This window comes from Poecilia latipinna, unplaced genomic scaffold (assembly GCF_001443285.1).
Source record: "Poecilia latipinna isolate Pla-1442-1.1 unplaced genomic scaffold, P_latipinna-1.0 Scaffold4726, whole genome shotgun sequence".
In the NCBI taxonomy this organism is placed as follows: Eukaryota; Metazoa; Chordata; class Actinopteri; order Cyprinodontiformes; family Poeciliidae; genus Poecilia; species Poecilia latipinna.
In genome coordinates this window covers 292-18,900 of record NW_015117342.1, presented here as the reverse complement: position 1 = coordinate 18,900, position 18,609 = coordinate 292, and the positions used below count along the sequence as shown (strand labels likewise).

Below are 18,609 nucleotides of genomic sequence, written 5' to 3'. Positions count from 1 at the left end.
GCTGCAATAGAATCAGTAATTTTGGTTTGACTGATACTTGTGTGCATCAGATTCCTACGGTTAGTTGCTGGAGGAGGAAAGGTGTTGAACATATTTTTATTAAATGGATAGTTTTGTGCAACAATAGGAAAACAACTGAGATATGACTTTCTGCAGATGAGGGTGTTTGTGGGTGGGTGTGTGTCTCTTTCTGCAGAGCCTCTGACAGAATCTGTTTGTACAGTGTCCATTTCCTTAAAGAAGAAAAGACATGTGCCCCACATTTGAAACGAGGAGTTGGCCCACTTGGACTTCCTGACTGCAGGAAGTCTGTCTTGTTTCGTTTTAGTGACCCAGGCGCCTATGAGAGCCTCCGCGTTTCTTCATTCACATTAAATTAAATGTTCTGTTTTTAAGTATCTGTTTCTGTTTTCTCTTCAGGCGTTTCTTCAGAGAATCAGGCAAATTCCAGATGACCAACAGTGTCTTTCACCTGAACACGTCAAGGTAAGACCCCAAAAGCCCAACACAAATGCACAATGCTTGAGATATACCAATCGATTGGCCAGAAATCGGAATCAACCAATTTTTCATTGATCACCTGTGATTAGTAACCAGCAGGCCAAACGTAGATAATTAGACAATTTCTTATCCTATTCAAAGATTCATCCAAACTAAGAAGTTGTATTATTTTGCACTAGTATAAGCATTAATCATATGCACTGATGCACTTTTTTTAATTTCTGAAACATGAGAAAAAGAGGAATAAACAGGCATAATATTGTAATGTCTTCATGTTCTATCTGGTTTAAACCTCTAATCTATCTATGCACCTGCAATACATTTTCCCAGATATTATAGTTCTTAAAAAAAGGGAATCAGTTTAAATAATGGGCAGGTCAGCTGATTGGTATCAGCCATGAAAAGCTTAGTTGGTGCGCAACTTAAAAAGTATATCACAGTTCCCTTGAGGCTTATTGTAATAAGCAATAAATTAATTGATCACATGATAAATTACAACAGGCTCAATAATTTCCATTGACATAATTAATTGATTTTCTCTTTTCTCTCTTTCTGCCAAAAACTGAATGCTTTGGGCTCAGCTATCTATTTTCTGGAACAAAAAGTTTTTTTTGTTTTTGTTTTTTTTTATTATAAAGACTTAATAATTCATTTTATTTGTTGTTTCTGTAATTTTGTTGATTTATTTTGGATATGTAAAATGCCTTAAAGTTCCAGTGTTAAATGTTTGTTAGAATTTAAAGTTTATTGATCTTTGACAATGTGATCTTGTATTGTTATGTAATTACCATTATATTACTTGAAAATGGTCTCAAAACAACAATATTATCATTTACCTCAATAATTTCTGAGGGAATTTATCTAGTAACGTTTGTTATTGTGACAGGCTTCATTCTCACACATAAATCCTCGGACGAAACATTTACTATAGTCCATCTTACCTCCCTTTGTTCATCTTCCTTCCTTCACATCATCTTTTTTGCATTTTTCCACACGCAGATCCTGTTTTCCAACATCGAGGACATCCTGGAGTTGCACAGAAAGGTGCTTTCTGCTGTGGAGGCCGGCTTGCAGCCTGAACCTCATCCTAACCATTCGCTGGGCCACGTGTTCCTGCAGTTTGTAAGTACACACAGAAAGCAGAGGACGGCAGAAGGCCACATGGATTGAGCTCACGTACATGAACTCTGCATTCAAAAGCACAGACATAAAACACAAAATATCTTTTTCCTTCATAAACTCCTTTTTTATCTCATGGCCCCACAAACCAAATCAGTTGCACCGATTCTTCATCATTTGGTGATTCTGTCTTCCTCTTTTGCCACTCCATCGCTATCTGAAAGTCCAACACACACTAGCTCACCCCACCCTCGCTGCTTCCCTCTGGATGAACTCGTTTGGCCCCCAGGAACAAACAAAGAAGGGTCTGTGTCCGGGGAGGAAGACATGGTGTGTCACTCAGCCAGGGGGACAATATTCCTGCTGGTGGCACTCAGGCTCCAGCTCCTTCTTTCTCCCCTCTGTTTGTCCCTCTGATAATCTGTCTTCACTTTTACTGAGGGGCAAAATATGCCAGCATCAGTATTCTCTGCCCAGGCAACAGGAGCACAGACACAGCCTGAGTTTTACTTTCTCAAGTGCAGCACGCTGAATCACCAGGTGGGCTTAGCTTTTTCTGAGACGCTCCAACGTTGTTGTGGAGTCATTTCACAGTCAGACACAATCTGTTGTGGCACGGATGACATTTAATATCTGTCACAGAATTAGCTCATCAAAATGTACCTGCACACATGTGTGAGGTGTCAGGCTAGAGAACTGATTAATGCATGCTGTTTTCCGTCTTTCTGTTCTCCAGCTGACAATGGAAAAGGAAAAACTGAAAGATGAGAATTTATTTTGGTTTACCTGAAATAGAATTGATCTTTTCAGCAGAGCTTTTAATTTGTTTGACTGGTGTTAGACACATCAACACTAGTTCAGGATGTTGATTCTGGGTTATGAGATGAGCTTGTGTTGACATATTATAAAGAAGAAGGCTATGATGCATTCAGGTCACACAATTAGACTATTAAACACGAATTAAACAGTATTATAGGAAAAAACCTGATAATCCAAATAGAGGATATGTTTGATTAAAGAGCCTGACGTCTCCAAATATTAAATGTTTTGTTTATCTAATTTTAAGGTGCTAGAAAACATAATAAAACTTCGTAAATCTTGAGCTTTGCTTTACTGGAACTCAGGTAAATCCCATATTACCTGTGTAGAAAATTTAAGAATTTAACATTTTAAAATAGAGGCATTGTTTGCCTCCCAGATCTTTTAAAAACCATAAAATGGTCTTTCCGTTTTGTCATGACAGGATATTGTGAAACAGATGCCAGTTTTATCACCGTTAGCAGCTAACGGTTAGCAGAGCTGTTTGTTTTTTACTCGCGGTTCAGTATTCACAGATTCAACTCTTCACTGATTTTTATTTCTAAAATATTCAAAAGAAAAAGAAAGTTTGGAAGCTCAAACACCTCAGCACAGTGCTACTTGACACATATGAGTTTCTGTGTTAGCTCCCAGACGGTTTCTGCTTGTTGAGGCATATTTAGTGTCTAATTAAACTATTAAAATATGCAGTTATAAGCATTTTTATGGCAGGTCTCAAGTATTGTAGCGATCCTAAAATCCCATAAATAGAGAGTCCAACGTGCATCCTAGAAGATTTTAAAATAGAGGAGGCTTCTTCGTCAGCCAACCTGACATGTGGCCTCTAGCTTGTCACACAAGCTCACAACGACTCAATAACCACTTCCCGTCTTACTTCAAAATAAGACATGGGTACAGGAAGTCAACCAGATCTGGGGCTCATACCATTAGCTTTGACTAGAACAACAACCAGATTGCGATTCAGGGAACAAACCTCATTTTGAGGAGAAATACTTTGGTTTTAATATAGATTTCAATCCACAAGCTTTTCTTACATTTCTGGGTTATGAGCAGGTGAAGGTCCTGCAGTCTGAAGCTGATGGTTAGTCCAACACAGACATAAAACCAGAGCTGACCTTCACCTTAAAACAATTCATATCTCAGAAAAAGCCTTGGCAGCTTTTGAAAATACCAACTAATGTAGATCTACGCTAGCAAGAGATCAGAAAAGAGTTCTGGCAGGATATAAATTACCTGTTTGAATGTTCAAATATGCTACAAATGTTCGTTAACTGTGCAGGAGGAAAATCCCCATTGCTACATGGTAAGCTAAAGGGATTTTGTGGGTCAGAGGTCAAGGTGAGCGTCTCTGAACTTCCACAGACTTTGAATGTGTTATCTTACAAACACCTGGAGGGAATTTCATTACATCTGACATGAATGTCCACTTTGACTCTACAATGAACTGATTAGATTTCTGGGGACAAAGGTCAGTCAGGCTTCACAAAACACTTTTTTTGGCTGTAACTCAAAATTTCAAACCCTCATTTGGTGAAATTTTAAACAATAAAGAGGCAGAAGGACGTTCCATATGCTGATCAGTCTTTTTTTTATTTATTTATTTTTTACTTTTACTCTCCTTTTTTGGTTTCACTATGTAGAAATTATTACAGGTTTTGTAGCTTTGCCACACATGCCATTGTCCAGATTTTCACTTTTTCCATTCAGAGTTGTAGCTTCCCACAGAGCAGCTCTGTTCACACGTATCCATTACACTTCCATGACCCTCATCTCCTTCAACGCTGAGTCCTCTCAGCCAATCGCTCAGCCCGTCTGCCGCCCTCAGACCGCGGCCCTTGACCTCCACCAAAGGTCAACTCCATGACTGGGATTTGATTAACCTCCTGCATTGTTCAACAGCACCACAGTGAGGGAAGAGAACCGGGAAGATTCTAAGCTATTTAAAGTCAGATGCTGCTGAGATGGCTCAGAAGGAGGCAAATTTATTTCAAATGTGTTTATTTATTTTAGCTATTTTTTTTATTTTATTTTACTTTATTTGTAAATACTTAGGAGATGTAAAAACCCTTGCTTAAGGCTTACATTATCTCCAGGATTACAGAACCGTGCAATTATGAAAAAAAATTAATGTCGAAGAGTTTTTTCACCATTGTTTGCTCCATTTTGGGCCATGTATATATAGTGAGGCTGAAAGAGGCAAACAGTCATGTCAGTCTACATTTTCTAAATTGCCCTAACTTTGCCCACTACGCTCTGACTCGACGTGTTTCCCTCTGTGAGATCCCGCGCTCCCATCCAAGTCTCCAGAAAAACATTCCAGTGACTAAGAATTTAAATACAGATTGTTTATCAAAGGAACAGCCGAAGCCTTTGAGTTATTCTTGGTATAAGTGACGTCTTTCACAGCGGCCCTGGACTTCAGGAAGAACCACAGAAATAAAGTCTTTTGACCCTTGTTTCATAAATAAGCTACTTTAAGGGTGACTGAAACGACTGTGTAGTTGTCTTGACGCATGGAAGAGAAATACGTTGGAGAAGTTTCGTTTTTACTCAGGCACAAAACAATGAGCCTGATCAAAAACAAGATGGGAAGGATGATTAAGTCTGGACCAGGTTACTACAAGTTCAGCAAGTCAGGATAGCAGTAGTCACAGATTGGGTTTACAGTCATGTGCTGCAGCAGCAGCAATTGATTCTCTTCTTGTAGCAACCGCCATTTTTTTTCATCTTCTTATTTTTGTGGGTTTTTATGTTTTTCAAGCAACACTATGTATATTGTTGTCCATAGTTGTGAATTGTAAAGAAAACTGTACATAATTTTTAACAATATTTTTTAGAAAAAAAAATCTGAAATGTGTGGCTCTTCTGATGTCCTTCACTCAAATACTTCTAAATGAGACAAACAGATGGCGCTCTGCTCAGATTCACAGCTGAGTGTGAAGAGGCCGAGATGAGGATCAGTGCCTCCAAATCCAAAGGGCAGAGTGCCTTCTCCGGGTCAGAGGGGTCGTCCTGCCTCAAGTGGAGGAGTTGAAGTATCTGGGGATCTCGTTCACGAATGAGGGAAGAAGGGAGCAGGAGATCAATAGGTGGATTTGGGTAGCGTCTGCCGTGAAGCGGACGCTGTACCGGTCCGTCGTGGTGAAGAGAGAGCTGAGTCAAAAAGCGAAGCTCTCGATTCACCGATCGATCTACGTTCCCACCCTCATCTATGGTCATGAGCTTTGGGTCATGACCGAAAGAACGAGATCATGGATACAAGTGGCCGAAATGGGTTTCCTCCGCAGGGTGGCTGGGCTCTCCCTTAGAGATAGGGTGAGAAGCTCGGTCATCCGGGAGGGACTCAGAGTAGAACCGCTGCTCCTCCACGCCGAGAGGAGCCAGTTGAGGTGGCTCGGGCATCTGGTAAGGATGCCTCCTGGACGCCTCCCTGGTGAGGTGTTCCATGCACGTCCCACCAGGAGGAGACCATGGGAAAGACCCAGGACACACTGGAGGGACTATGTTTCTCAGTTGGCCTAGGAACGCCTTGGAGTTCCCTGGAGGAGCTGGAAGAAGTGGCTGGGGAGAGGGAAGTCTGGGCCTCCCTTCTGAAGCTGCTGCCCCTGCGACCCGACCCTGGATGGATCGATGGAAACCATTGAATATTTGTTAGTTCACTGATCTACTTTGTGTTTGTCTCACATAAAATCTGAGGAAAGGATTTTATGTGACAAAAACTTGTTGCAGCCAAGTTTTGGTCACATAAAACTTGGATGCAAGTGTCAAAATGTCACATCCAACAAGTTTTGGATGTGACAAAACTTGTTGCATCCAAAATTTGGATGCAACAAAATTTGGATGCAACAAGTCAAAATGTGAAATGCTTAAAGGAATAAGAATAGTTTTGTAAATCAATGTATATTATGGACATTTTGAGAGACATAATCTGGACTTCAAAGTAAGCGATGTGAAACCAATGCAGTATTTATTTACAGCTTATGTGATCAGACTTCAGGCATGTCTTCCATTGGCTGCCAGTCACCTAAATGCAAGATGATGACATTTTTTCCTTCCAATATTCACCTTATAAAGCTCAGAACAAATATATTTGGCTCTTTGCTTCCAGGAATGTGAAGCGCTCATCCCAGTCCAGGCTTTAACAACCCTTTATTGATTATCCCTGGTGTAGAAATACAGGCATGCATAAAACCTGGAACCTGAAACTTTTTTGTACTAACATTCATAGACGTCCTCTCTCCCACTTCTCCTTTTCTGTTTGCTGTACGTCATAGTAGAAATGAATAAACAACATCCCAAGATGTAGCACTTCCTCATTTTCATGTTAGGTGAGGCATCATGCTTTGCAACAAACCACTGACTGCAATGGATGCAGAACCTTTTGTCAGGCTGGCATTTAGATCCAGTTACAAGAAGAAATGCAACACCTGGTCCTGTGAAAACACGGTGCCGCTTCAGATGTATTATTCATGCATTATTCAGTACAGGCTGAAGCTGAACGCACAGCTTGTTGCTGGTTAAAGCCCATTAAGTATAGGTAGCTAGTAGGATGTGAAACCATGTGCAGAGTGGATCCTAATCTTGACATGTAGAAACTGAAACTGTCATCTGAAACAGCCTTGTAAGTGAAATCTAAAACTACAGGAGCTGGTTGCTGCTCTCAGCTTCAGCTGCATATTCTGTCCTGAAGAGTTTGATGAACACAATTTAAAAGTCACTATCTGCGCTTACATTACAAATGGGTGCCAATCTTTGTCTATGTTTTGCTAATGTCAAAAAAACTATTTTGTGGTGTTTCCATTAAATAAGAAATTAAATTGAAATCACATGTGAATAAGCTTGTTCTCGCGATAAGCCATTGAAAACAATGGATGTAAACAGTTACATGAGATGCATTCATAAATCAGCCATGGTGGGCTGGTGCTCATCATCTATCAGCCAATCGGAGGAGTCATCTGCGTCTTATTCAGGCATTAGAGAGATAAGCCCCGCCCACTTGGGAGCGGCTACATATGCAGCGTTTTGGGAAAACTGTAGTCGGTAATTTTACAGAATGGTTGTGGATTCAATGTGTTGGAATTACAAACTGAACTTTTAATGAACTGTGATGCTGAGAGCTCTGGTGGATTCAGCTGCACATTGTCTGAAAAACATAAAAACTACAAAACACAAAATGGACTACTGATTTTTTTTCTTTTTTTTTTTTTTTTTTTTTGCATTGCTATGGTTCCATTAAGCAAATTTATTTTTTGTTATTTCAATTTGCACAACTTTATGGTCAAAGGAAACACAGCTACAGTCAAACATCTGAAGTGCTAAGATTGGAATATTTTTATGAAAAAGGGTAACTTCTGTTTAACAGCAACTTTTAATTTTATTTACTTTCTTCCTACACAAAACTGATCTCAATAAGACTCTCAAAATACATATTTCCAAAATGAAATAAACAATCAATGAAGGGCAAACAGTCTTTATTGCACACTGTCGACGTCTGGCAGAAGATTCTGATCCAAAACGGCACCGAGAGCTTCAGCTGTTCTAATCTACACATGGTCTGTGCCTTTATACAAACATAGATGAATTGTTCTTTCCTGTTTGTACAAATATATGTAACAGCATCAGCACACACACACACACACACACACACACACACACACACACACGCACGCACACTGCTTATTAACCTGATGTCGAACTTTGATAAATGTAACAATGATGGCAGTCTGGATTGAGGGAACTCTCACTATGTGTTCTTAAAAATAAAAACTGTTAATCAGCCAATCAGAAAACCACAACAGCAGATTTAGAGCTGCGTCTGCCAACCCACAGCGATATGGCAAAACGCTCCACATCTTGTAAACATGCATAAATGCATGACTTGCATTAAGAGTGTGTGAATTTTGCATTCTGAGGTTTCTCAGTGCATTTTGTTCAAAAACTTAACATTTGGTGGTACACTTCAAGACGTCACATTTAAAAAACAAAACATAAAAACAACATAACTAAACAAGGCCTAGTCAAAGTGCAGACATAAATCCAATTGAGGATTTCTAGATAAACTTTAAGAAACTGCCAACAGCATATGCTCTCCATCCCAGAGCATATGCATGTTTGAAGACTTGCAGCTGTAATTGCTGACTCACTTTTCATATTCAGAATCAGAAGAATTTATTGTCATTGTCACAAAGACAATGAAATTGCAGTTTCAGTTACAGTTGATTTGTAAAACACTTTGAAAGCCCCAGCTCCTTTCCTGCCATTTAGTTTGATTCTTTGAGTTGTAAACCAGCAGGTGAAATGTGCTGGGCGGCCGTTTGAAAAGCTGCTTTTCTGCTGTTTTCAGAAGCAGAGCTTCTCAGTTTACGGCGAGTACTGCAGTAACCACGAGAAGGCTTTGCGACTTCTGATGGAGCTCAACAAGATTCCCAACATACGGACCTTTCTACTGGTAAGATAAAATATATATTCTTTCTTTTCAAATCTTTTTTTTTGTTTGTTCATTCAGAGGGGAGACTGAGGTTTCTTTTTTGCATGTTTTTTGTTCATTATAAAAATACATCAAAATTTGGGGTTGTAAACTCAGAAATTGTGAATACTTTTGTTAGACTCTGGATGACTTCACAGCTGATTTTCCTTTGGGTAGTTCTTTCTATATTCTTAAATGTTTTTCAGTTTTTTTCCCTTTGACCTACATTTGGTTAATATCCTGACTCCTTTCCGTAATCCTGCTTCGTTTTCACCACTCCTATCACCTCCATTTCCATGTAAACACTTGAATAAAGGCCAGATAGCATAACAAGGTCAGGAGGTTCTTCCTGCCTGGACAGGAAGCAACCGTCGTCAAGGACATTTTTGTGTATTGTTACACTTGTAGTGCTTCCTCTGCCAGCTGCTTCCATGTTTTGACACCCAAACCTTTCTGGCTCCGGACAATGAAGTTAAAATGGCGCCGGGGGGCCCTGAGCGGGGAGCGGGGGGTCCCCGACTCCCAGGCAGGGAAGCCATCCTGGGATCAGCCAGCTGTGGACTGTTGGCAGCCGTTTCTGGACGGGCCGTGAGCTCTGAGCCCCCCACGTCTGTCACAGTCCGGCTGCTTCCATGACATCCAGGGGATCAAGGCTGATGCATCCGCTGGATTTTTAAAATGTTTCCTCCTGCTCCTCTTAGGTCCAGATTAGCAGCTGTGAACCGGTCGGGTTCTGCATGATTCAGATGCTTCCAAAATAAAACCATTACTCAACATCTGGCTGTGCATCAAAACGATTATCAAATGTGTTTCTGTGTAGCAGAATTCTGCCAAATAAAATTAAATTGAAATAAAGAAATAAACTCCATGTTGACCTGGCAGGGATCTTTGTAGTAGTACAGGAAGAAACATATATTTTAACTTTAATTAGCCACCAAAAATGTGTCATCAGTGTAAATTTTCTTGCTAGTGAATTTCTTTTTTCAACTGTGATGGGAGCTTCTGAAATTGCATATCAAACTGAACAGCTAATGGCATTGTGAGCTAGGAGAGAAGTGAAGTTGAAAGAAAATTAGGTCAGAAGGATGAGTGGAGTGACTGGTGGCTTCAGGCTGGTGGATTACAAATATGAAGACAAAGAGAGAGAAAAGGAAGTTTGTAGAAACTAGAGTAGGAATCGGTGTGTGAAGGGGAAAAATTTAAAACAGCAGAAATCAGAGAAATTAAAAAGGTTAGTTTGACTTTTTTCTTTAAGAAATGCTTTTACAACTCCATTCAGCCTCTCCAGCTGTGTTTGAAAGGAATTGCCATGTGATCACAATGCTTCAAAGTGAGTTCCAGGCTTCCTTCCCTCTGGAGAACATTTCAGTGGTTCATCTGATTTGGCTTTTGATCGTCTTCCCATCCACTGGCTGGCAGCTAAAGACGAGCTGAAGTGAAACCAAGGCCATCGAAGTTCTGACCTTCATCCACTTCCGAAGAAGCAGAAGCTTCAGCTGGTTCTGGGGAAGAGTTCATTAATGCTCAATTGCTCTGAGAAAAAGATTTATTTCATAGGTTACCGTTTGTTAAATGGTTCTGTGATTTTGTAAAAGTATTTTTCATCACTTTTGACGGAAGACGAGATTTTCTGAAGTTTAAAATTATATCATAATTGTCACGATTTTTGCTAAGTTTTGGTAATAGTAGTGTCAGTAGTTATTGTGTTTGTCATAATTGCTAAAGATTTGTTTGTAGTTTAAGAAAAGTCATTAAAGTGCAGTAAAATACCAGACCACAGTTCCACTTGGCTCACTGTCCAGTTTTCTACAGAACACCTTATATCTGACCTTCCCTCACAGCCAAAATCAGATCCTGTAGTGCCGTGTTAGGCTACTGCTAGCATGTTAGCTCTTTGTTTTGATTTCCTTTTGACAACAGTGTTAATATGCATTAACAATTAATTCTGCTCCTGCTTCATAAACTCTTTGTTTTAAACATCATAACCCTAATAATTAGTGTGTCAGCTGCTCTTTGCACTGCTTTCTTCTGCCCAGACAGCTGTTGCTGACAGAGCAGGTCACGTGACACAAACAGGAAGTCAACATCATTGTAAAAGGTGAAAAACAATTTGCCAGAGGAACCCCAGACTGATAAGTTCAGCAGCATAATGCCACTGTCCTGTCATCAGGTACTGCAAGCTGCACACATAAATATAGAAAGTTCAGCTGCTGCTCAGGGTGCGGCTGACATAAAATCCAAAATGACTCAATAAAATAAAGTGTCTGGATTTAGCTCAGCTTAGTCAGGGAATCAAAATGGCAATCATTCCAAAACGCCTTGATCAGAACCTGAGTTCAGTTCTAATGACTGGATCAAGTTTAGGAGTTCTGATCAGGGCTGACAAAGTGTGACTGTCTCACTGAAAGAATCAAAACTCCAGGAGAAGTTAATTAAAAAGTCAATTTTCTTTGTTTTAAAATATTAGGTATATCTTATGATGTGGGTAAATCTCAAGAATTGAGTTTATATTTACTGAAAATGACAAATTTTATTAACATTTAATTGCATGGTAAAGACAGTTAGAGGTTATTTCTAATTTTACTAAATTACTAAAAGTTGTGATATTTGTAGAATTGCTTTATGCAGTTTCTGTGATGATGCAGAAAGAAAACAATAAACATATTCAACATAATTTCACACTAACAACAGGAGACATCTGTTGGCTTTTTGGTCCTGAAATCACATTTTACCTTTAGGTGTAAAAAGCATGTCTCATAAAACAACATCCTTATGAATAAAAACATATTTAAATCTTTTCTCAGACTTTGATCTGCTAAAGACCGGCTTCCTGACTGACTGCTGTAAATGGCGTCTACAGCCAAGTGAAACATGACAGCAGCAGCTAATTAACTAATTAAAGCCTTTTTACCCATGACAACTTCAAAGCACATCCACAAAATCTTTAAATGCTGTAAAACTTATACTAGATCAGTGATGTGTGCACAAGTCGAGTCATCCCTGATTTCTTTGTCTGAAGGTTTGAAAGTCTAAAGAAAATCTTAGACAACTTTAAAACAAGTCACTTTAAAGAACAGTTTAACACTTTGTACAGGGTACTGCGTCTTAGAAAGATGGAGATTTCGATCCTCTCACTTTTAGTCACATTGGAACCACAAATCTTCAATTCACTTTTATTGGGATTCTATAAGAGACACCAACACAAAGTAACACTTAATTGCTATGTGTTAGGAAGATAATTTTTAATAAAAGTTCTGCAGCTTTAAAGAATCTTTAAATTCACAAGAACCATGAATCAGTCACAGCTAGTCCACAGGTCTTTGACTATAAACACTGTGCAGCAGACATTAGATTGTCCTGATCTGTGTGTCTCATATCTGTCTCTGTCAAATAAACTATAAAAAAAAATAGTAGCAGTATAGCTGTTTTTTATGACTATGCTAACCTGGCGATGTATTTTCAGCGTTAACCTTAAACTCACTTCCACCATCAACTTCCCTCGCCCTGGCAGAGATTTGTTTAAAATCGACACAGGAAGGAACCAAGCTAGACTTTTACATCCTATACGCAGAGCTGGACTCTTTTCCGGCGCTCTTCTTCTCCTCTCACTTCTTTTGTTTTTTCACATTAAATAATTATGTCATTGCTTCAATGCAAATCCAGAAAACACAAGTCTGAAACGTGTTTCTGCTTCTGTTTCCTGTGCAGCACTGCATGCTGTTGGGAGGAAAGAAGAGCACAGACATTCCCCTGGAGGGTTACCTTCTCACTCCCATCCAGAGAATCTGCAAGTACCCTCTGCTGCTCAAGGTACGGCTGCAGCTGCTGCAGCAGCGCTGCACCACACAGCACATTCTGAAAACCAAACAGCTATGTTTGAGTTCAGGTCATGACTCATTTGTAAACTTGGTTAGATGGGCACATTTCTTCCTATGCCGTTGGTGGTAGTTTTGGAGCAGAGGCTGGTAAAGGTCATGCTCCTAAATAACCTCCCTGAAACTCTGTTTTGTGCTTTTTTTTAGTGGATCTACTTAATTTTCTGAACTTCCTCTCTCTGTGATATAGGAACTACTTAAAAGGACTCCTAAGAAGCATGCAGACTACCCTGCTGTGGAGGAGGCTCTGCAGGCCATGAAGGCCGTCTGCTCCAACATCAACGAGACCAAGAGGCAGATGGAGAAACTGGAGGCTCTGGAGCAGCTGCAGTCCCACATCGAAGGCTGGGAGGTGAGAACAAGAGCAGGCTGAGCCGCCACAACTGGGGCGGGAGGTCTGGACTGGAAGGGAAACTGAGATCTTTGAGATTTCAGACTCAGAGGCTGGTCATGAATGCAACTGAAAGGAGAAATTAATTTTTAATAAAACCACAACAAAGACAGCTAGAGTTAAAGGAAGTTAACTACCACATCACTCCTCCACTTTTACAGCCACGGTATTATGATGCTCTGCTTTTACCTAAAGGTCTGAAGGGTCTGCTGCATTTTCACGCCTCCCTCACCACCACAACAGGGCCCTTGTCTCAAGTGGCACCATTGGGGACAGTTCACCCACTCAGGCAGCTGGAGGGGGCATGCCAACAGGCTCACCGGCCAATCAGAAGAGTCCCGAGAAGCAGACCTCCATGTTTGAGGAGTTTATATGTGCTACCTTTAGTTGGAATGCGCCTCATCTGAACATCCATTTGTCTCATTTCATTATTTTACACAAAGCCGGTCACAACAACACATTTTTCTGGACAATAAATTCTCCCAGAAATGTTTGTGATAATTGATAATATTGTTGTTTTGAGACCATTTTCAAGTGAAAAGTACACCCTTTTATAGATCAGTTAACTTAAATTTCTAACATTTATCAATGGAACTGAAGGACATTTTGAATATCCAAAAGAAATAAGCAAAACACCTGACATGGGAAATACAATGAATTATGAAAGCTGTCCTTCAGAAAAGGACGAGCTCTGCCCAAAAGCAGCAGACTGAAAGAGCTGCAAGCAAATATGTAAAAATATGTCAGTTTTGGCTCCTATCTGATATCTCTGTATATTTATTATTGGTAATACTAGGACTGCAACTAACAATTATTTTAGCAATCAATTATTCTATCGCTTATTCTGCTGATTAATTGATTAAAGAAATTGACACATTCTGACAATTTTTCATTTAACCACTTAAGTGTATTTTATACAACATTAGAAATACATTATAAAATACAAATAAACAAATAATTCATTTCCTTTTTAAGTGAAAAAATAAACATTCTAATCTATTCTAAGCTTTCCTTTAGTGAACTCTTGATCATTTGTAGCACAGGATGGATCTGCTGCTGAAAAATATTTTTATCAACATGCGAAAAGCCGTTTTGCTTATCAGTACACTATAGGCCTAATCTATTTACTGGTTTTCAATTAAATGATTAATAACAGGATAGTTAAACATGCTTAATAAGAGATTATTTTTACACTATTTGAACCAGTTGAAGCTAAATAAAACCACTTGAGGAGTTTTGGGTAAAACATTTACAGATAAAGAAGGTTTTTCATCTTAATTTACATTTTGTACAGTTTTAACTTAATCCCTGCTCTGAGTGTGTAGGTCTTTCATCAAAATGCCTTTATGAGTCTCTATGATCCAGATAACAATTCATTGATGACTATTTCAATAATCAATTAATCTGATTAATTGGTGTGAAACATATCACTGTATTGTAGGTACAGTATTTGCTAACCTACAGACTGGTAATGAAGAACAATGCTGTTACTGAACCCAAAGAGCAGCTGAAGCATCAAGTTACATCAGGTTTGTACAGAGAAGAGCCTCAGATAAACTCCAAATGTTCAGATTTTTGGTTTCTTTTCAACCTCAGCCAGGCACTTTACTCCGACCCTGCAGCCCCCCTCTGGCCCCCCAGCATGCAGGCCCTGACCTAACTGCATTAGCCTCGTCTCCTCTCCCCTCTCCAGCCTCTCTTGGAGCCCCGTCATCTCCAGCCATAATGGAGGAGCAGTGGTGCCGACCAGGCCTTGTATGTGCTGTGTGTGAACACACACGCAGCTTTACGCTCCACCGCTACATCTTAATGGGCCTAATCGAAGGAGTGGCTGCAGAATGCAAGACATGCATTCTTTGGTGCAAACACATGCAGTTCCACATTATAGAGCCTGGAGATCAATCCATTTGATTGATTTGTTCAAGGACAGCTAAAGGTGCTTAATGGAAGAGTAATCAATTAAACTCAATTAATCAATTTTATCTATTAACTGAATTTATTTGATTTGAAGATTTAATTAGAGGAAAATCTGTTCGGTATTTCAGAGTGATGTCAGCACTCCTGTGGTCCGCCATCTTGTTTGACAAGCATGTTTTACAGCTTCCAATGTTATTTGTAATTTTGTTTGAAGAAATGAAAGTCAAAACATTTTTGATTAAAATTATAAATTGAATTTGATATAAAAAAAAATGAAATTTTCTTTTTAAGGCAAGTCGCCTGGCACATTAATATCTGGACTTAATGTGGTTAGACCTGAATCTGAATTGTTTTTCTGAGATGGAAGCCCTCCCCCCCATCCCACTTAGTGTTGACCTCAACATCAGCGAGAATAAGGAAGATTTGTTTCTTAAAATAAAGGCTTTAAAAACTCAATCTATCTGGAGAACAAACTAGATTTATGGAGGCTGCAGGTCTAGGTGACATGGTGGGGGTTGAATCTGTCAGGAACGAGGTCAACTGGGTGGGTGGAGGGGGTGACGGTGTGCTCCAGAGTCCACACATGGAGACGTTTAGTTCCAGATGAACCGGAGGGAATGGACCATTTAACCACGAGTAATGACTTGTTTTTCATGCTGATTGTCCAACTTATTGGCAGCCTGGCTTTGACACATTCAGTCGTTAGTTTGCACCTTTATGTGTTGAGCTAAGCGCTTTCTGGTTTTGTTGAGTTTTCAGTTCTGCAAGACAAAGTTTTACCATTCACATCTTTGGAGGGAACATGTTAATGAAGGCGCTGCTCAGGCTCATAATGTGTGAAATCCATTTCCAGTCCACAGCTGAACATGTGAAAATGCTGAAAATGGCTTTCTAAAAATAATTTTCTCGCCTATTAACAGTAAATGGCTTTGCAGTTCATCCTCCTTTAAAAAAAATGGCTGATTAAACACCAAGCTATGGTGATCCGGTCACTGAGAGTAACTTTATGCCTTTCATTAAGATAAAAATGTTTTTCAAACCTCTCTTTCATGAAGTTTATGCAAATAATTTCATTCTAAAATGTTTTAGCAGCGATCTCTCTCCACCCATCTGGTCTGGGTTTGATGATGGTAACAGGCTGCTGGCCTGCCTTTTGCAGCTTGTGGTTAATTCAGTAGTTTACAAGAAAAGGCTTTTATCTGAGACTCAATCACATCCGGTGAAGGTCTGAGGCTGCAGACTAGATTGTAGCTGCTGAGAGGCTTTAGCTACATCTTTTCAGTTTTCCTTTTAGCATGACAGAAGCAGAAAGCATTTAACCCCAAATTCACTTGCAGAGATTCGAGTCAAAAATATGCATTTCTGCTCTGTTTGCAGCATCCTCTGTCATGTTTCCTGACATTTTGGAGATCGGTCGATACTCACATGAGAAACCAATCTTATCTTAAAGCGTCTAAAATCAGCTACTGTTTGCTGTGAGAGAAGCTTGACTGTCCAACCTGCCCACCAGGTCATGTCTGAATGTGTGCGGTTAACAAGTTAACAATAATTTAATTTATTCGGGAGGGAGAGTGCACATTAATTAAACATTTTTTAAACGTGCCAGATGTTTTTATCTTTCATTGCTGGACATCAGTCATTTGTCTTGCTTAAAACAAACAAAGATTCTACAAGTAAGATTAAAATGACTCAACTACTAACTCATTTTATCAATAAAAACAGAAATACAAAACAGGGAAACTACAACACATTTATAAATAAAAAGTACAAAAAGTAGTTAAAGTTAATTAACAGTCACCCCCATGTTTGCCACTTTAGCAACTTTTCAGACAAAAAAAATTGGTTATCAGCTAAAATATGAATGAACAGGCTTTTAAAGATCAGTAATCAGCCTGAAAACTGCAATCCACAGTATAAAACAGGAATCCACAGAATGTCACAGAATACTCTTTACTCCATCTTCTGATAATGAATAGAGGACGGAGGAAACTACCAAGAAATGATTATCTACCTTCAATCCATCATGCCAACTCTTGAGGAGCTGTAGAGATCCAGAACCCCAGTGGAAGAAAACCTTTTCTGAACAAAATCTCTAAGAAGTCACTTTTGCAATTTGCCACAATCCACAGAGGAGATTCAGCTAAATTTAAAAAGGTTTTCTGGTAAGATGAGGTTGAACTCCAGTCTGGTCTACATGCAAGACAAAAAAGTAACATCAGCCTCAGCAGGATTTAGTTTGTTTTGTGAAGTGAGTGAATCTAAAATGTTGAAGGTTGTTTGAGTCAGTCTGTAAGGCTCAGCTCTCAAAACGAACAGTTCTTCTCTGGACTCCAACTCTTTTTAATGTTTCAGCTCTTCTTCAGTTGCTGTTGTTTTTTTTTTTGTTTGCTTTCTCTAGTAAGAACGCACATATCCTGACGTAGAACAGTTAATATCTTAGCTTTGTCTATAAAAGTCAGCAGATGTTTTTGGTGGGGTCAGCTGTGTTTCCTATCATTGACAACAAGAATGTCAACAAGCCGCTCTCGGTGTCAAAGATTAATTTTGACATTGTTCTGTAGAGGTTGTGAACTCTTTGGTTTTGAATGCACACAGCAGAGTTGTCCTCAGATTAAACAAACCGCGTTCGCTGACAGTGAACTGGACGGTGTTGGATTCAATCTTCTATTTCAGTTTTTTCTTTTTTTTTCTTGTTTCTGCAGGGAACCAACCTGACTGATATCTGCACGGAGTTGCTCCTTCATGGAAATCTCCTGAAAATCTCGGCGGGCAACATCCAGGAACGCGTCTTCTTTCTGTTCGACAACCTTTTAGTTTACTGCAAAAGGAAGTCCAGGTGAGAAACAAAACCATGTGTTGGTGAAAGGAAACAAGAGAGCATCCAAACTTGAGGAGACGTGAAAATAAAAACGGTTCATTCCCGTTAATGTGAACTCATTATTTACCATGTGAGAACCAAGCCAAGCACACATCCTGGGCATGTGGAGCATGTGGAGGTCTGTGGATGTCTGCATGCTTTCAGAGGGTTGTTTAAGTAGCACACGGCGCTGGCATCTTCTGGTGTTTATTCTTCCGGAGCGTAACCGCGGTGTTGTCCCCTCTCACAGAGTGTCTGGGAAGAAATCCACCAAGAGGACCAAGTCCATCAACGGGCCTCTCTATGTGTTCAGAGGCCGGATCAACACTGAGGTGATGGAGGTGGAAAACGTGGAAGACGGAACAGGTTTGTGTTTGTATCTCAGGATGCATTAAACCAAACTTTCAGCTCATTTCCTATTAAACACACTGAAAAAACACTAAAAATATTACCAAATATTTTTGTTTTTAGTGCAAATATCTTAGACCATATAAAATATAAGACCAAACTTTCTTGCAAGTAACTTTTCAGCGAGATACAGGAGTTGTTTTAATTCAGTATTTCCTTTATGCTTATGAAAAAGTTGTAATTCCACTGGCTGATTATTTAACATGGAACAGATGTCTCATTATGAATTAAATAATTATCCACTGTACTTTGTTTA

General features: G+C 39.5%; 1 protein-coding gene across 1 annotated transcript; it reads left to right on the top strand.

Annotated features, from left to right (window-relative positions):
• Positions 1 to 368: 368 nt before the first annotated feature.
• On the top strand, positions 369 to 18,311 carry LOC106942960 (phosphatidylinositol 3,4,5-trisphosphate-dependent Rac exchanger 1 protein-like; the record flags this gene model as incomplete). Its single annotated transcript, XM_015026315.1, has 7 exons — positions 369 to 486; positions 1,501 to 1,623; positions 8,783 to 8,887; positions 12,614 to 12,715; positions 12,971 to 13,132; positions 17,791 to 17,924; positions 18,196 to 18,311. Coding segments are annotated over exons 3-7 (556 nt in total), but the record flags the coding sequence as incomplete, so codon positions are not given.
• Positions 18,312 to 18,609: the final 298 nt, after the last annotated feature.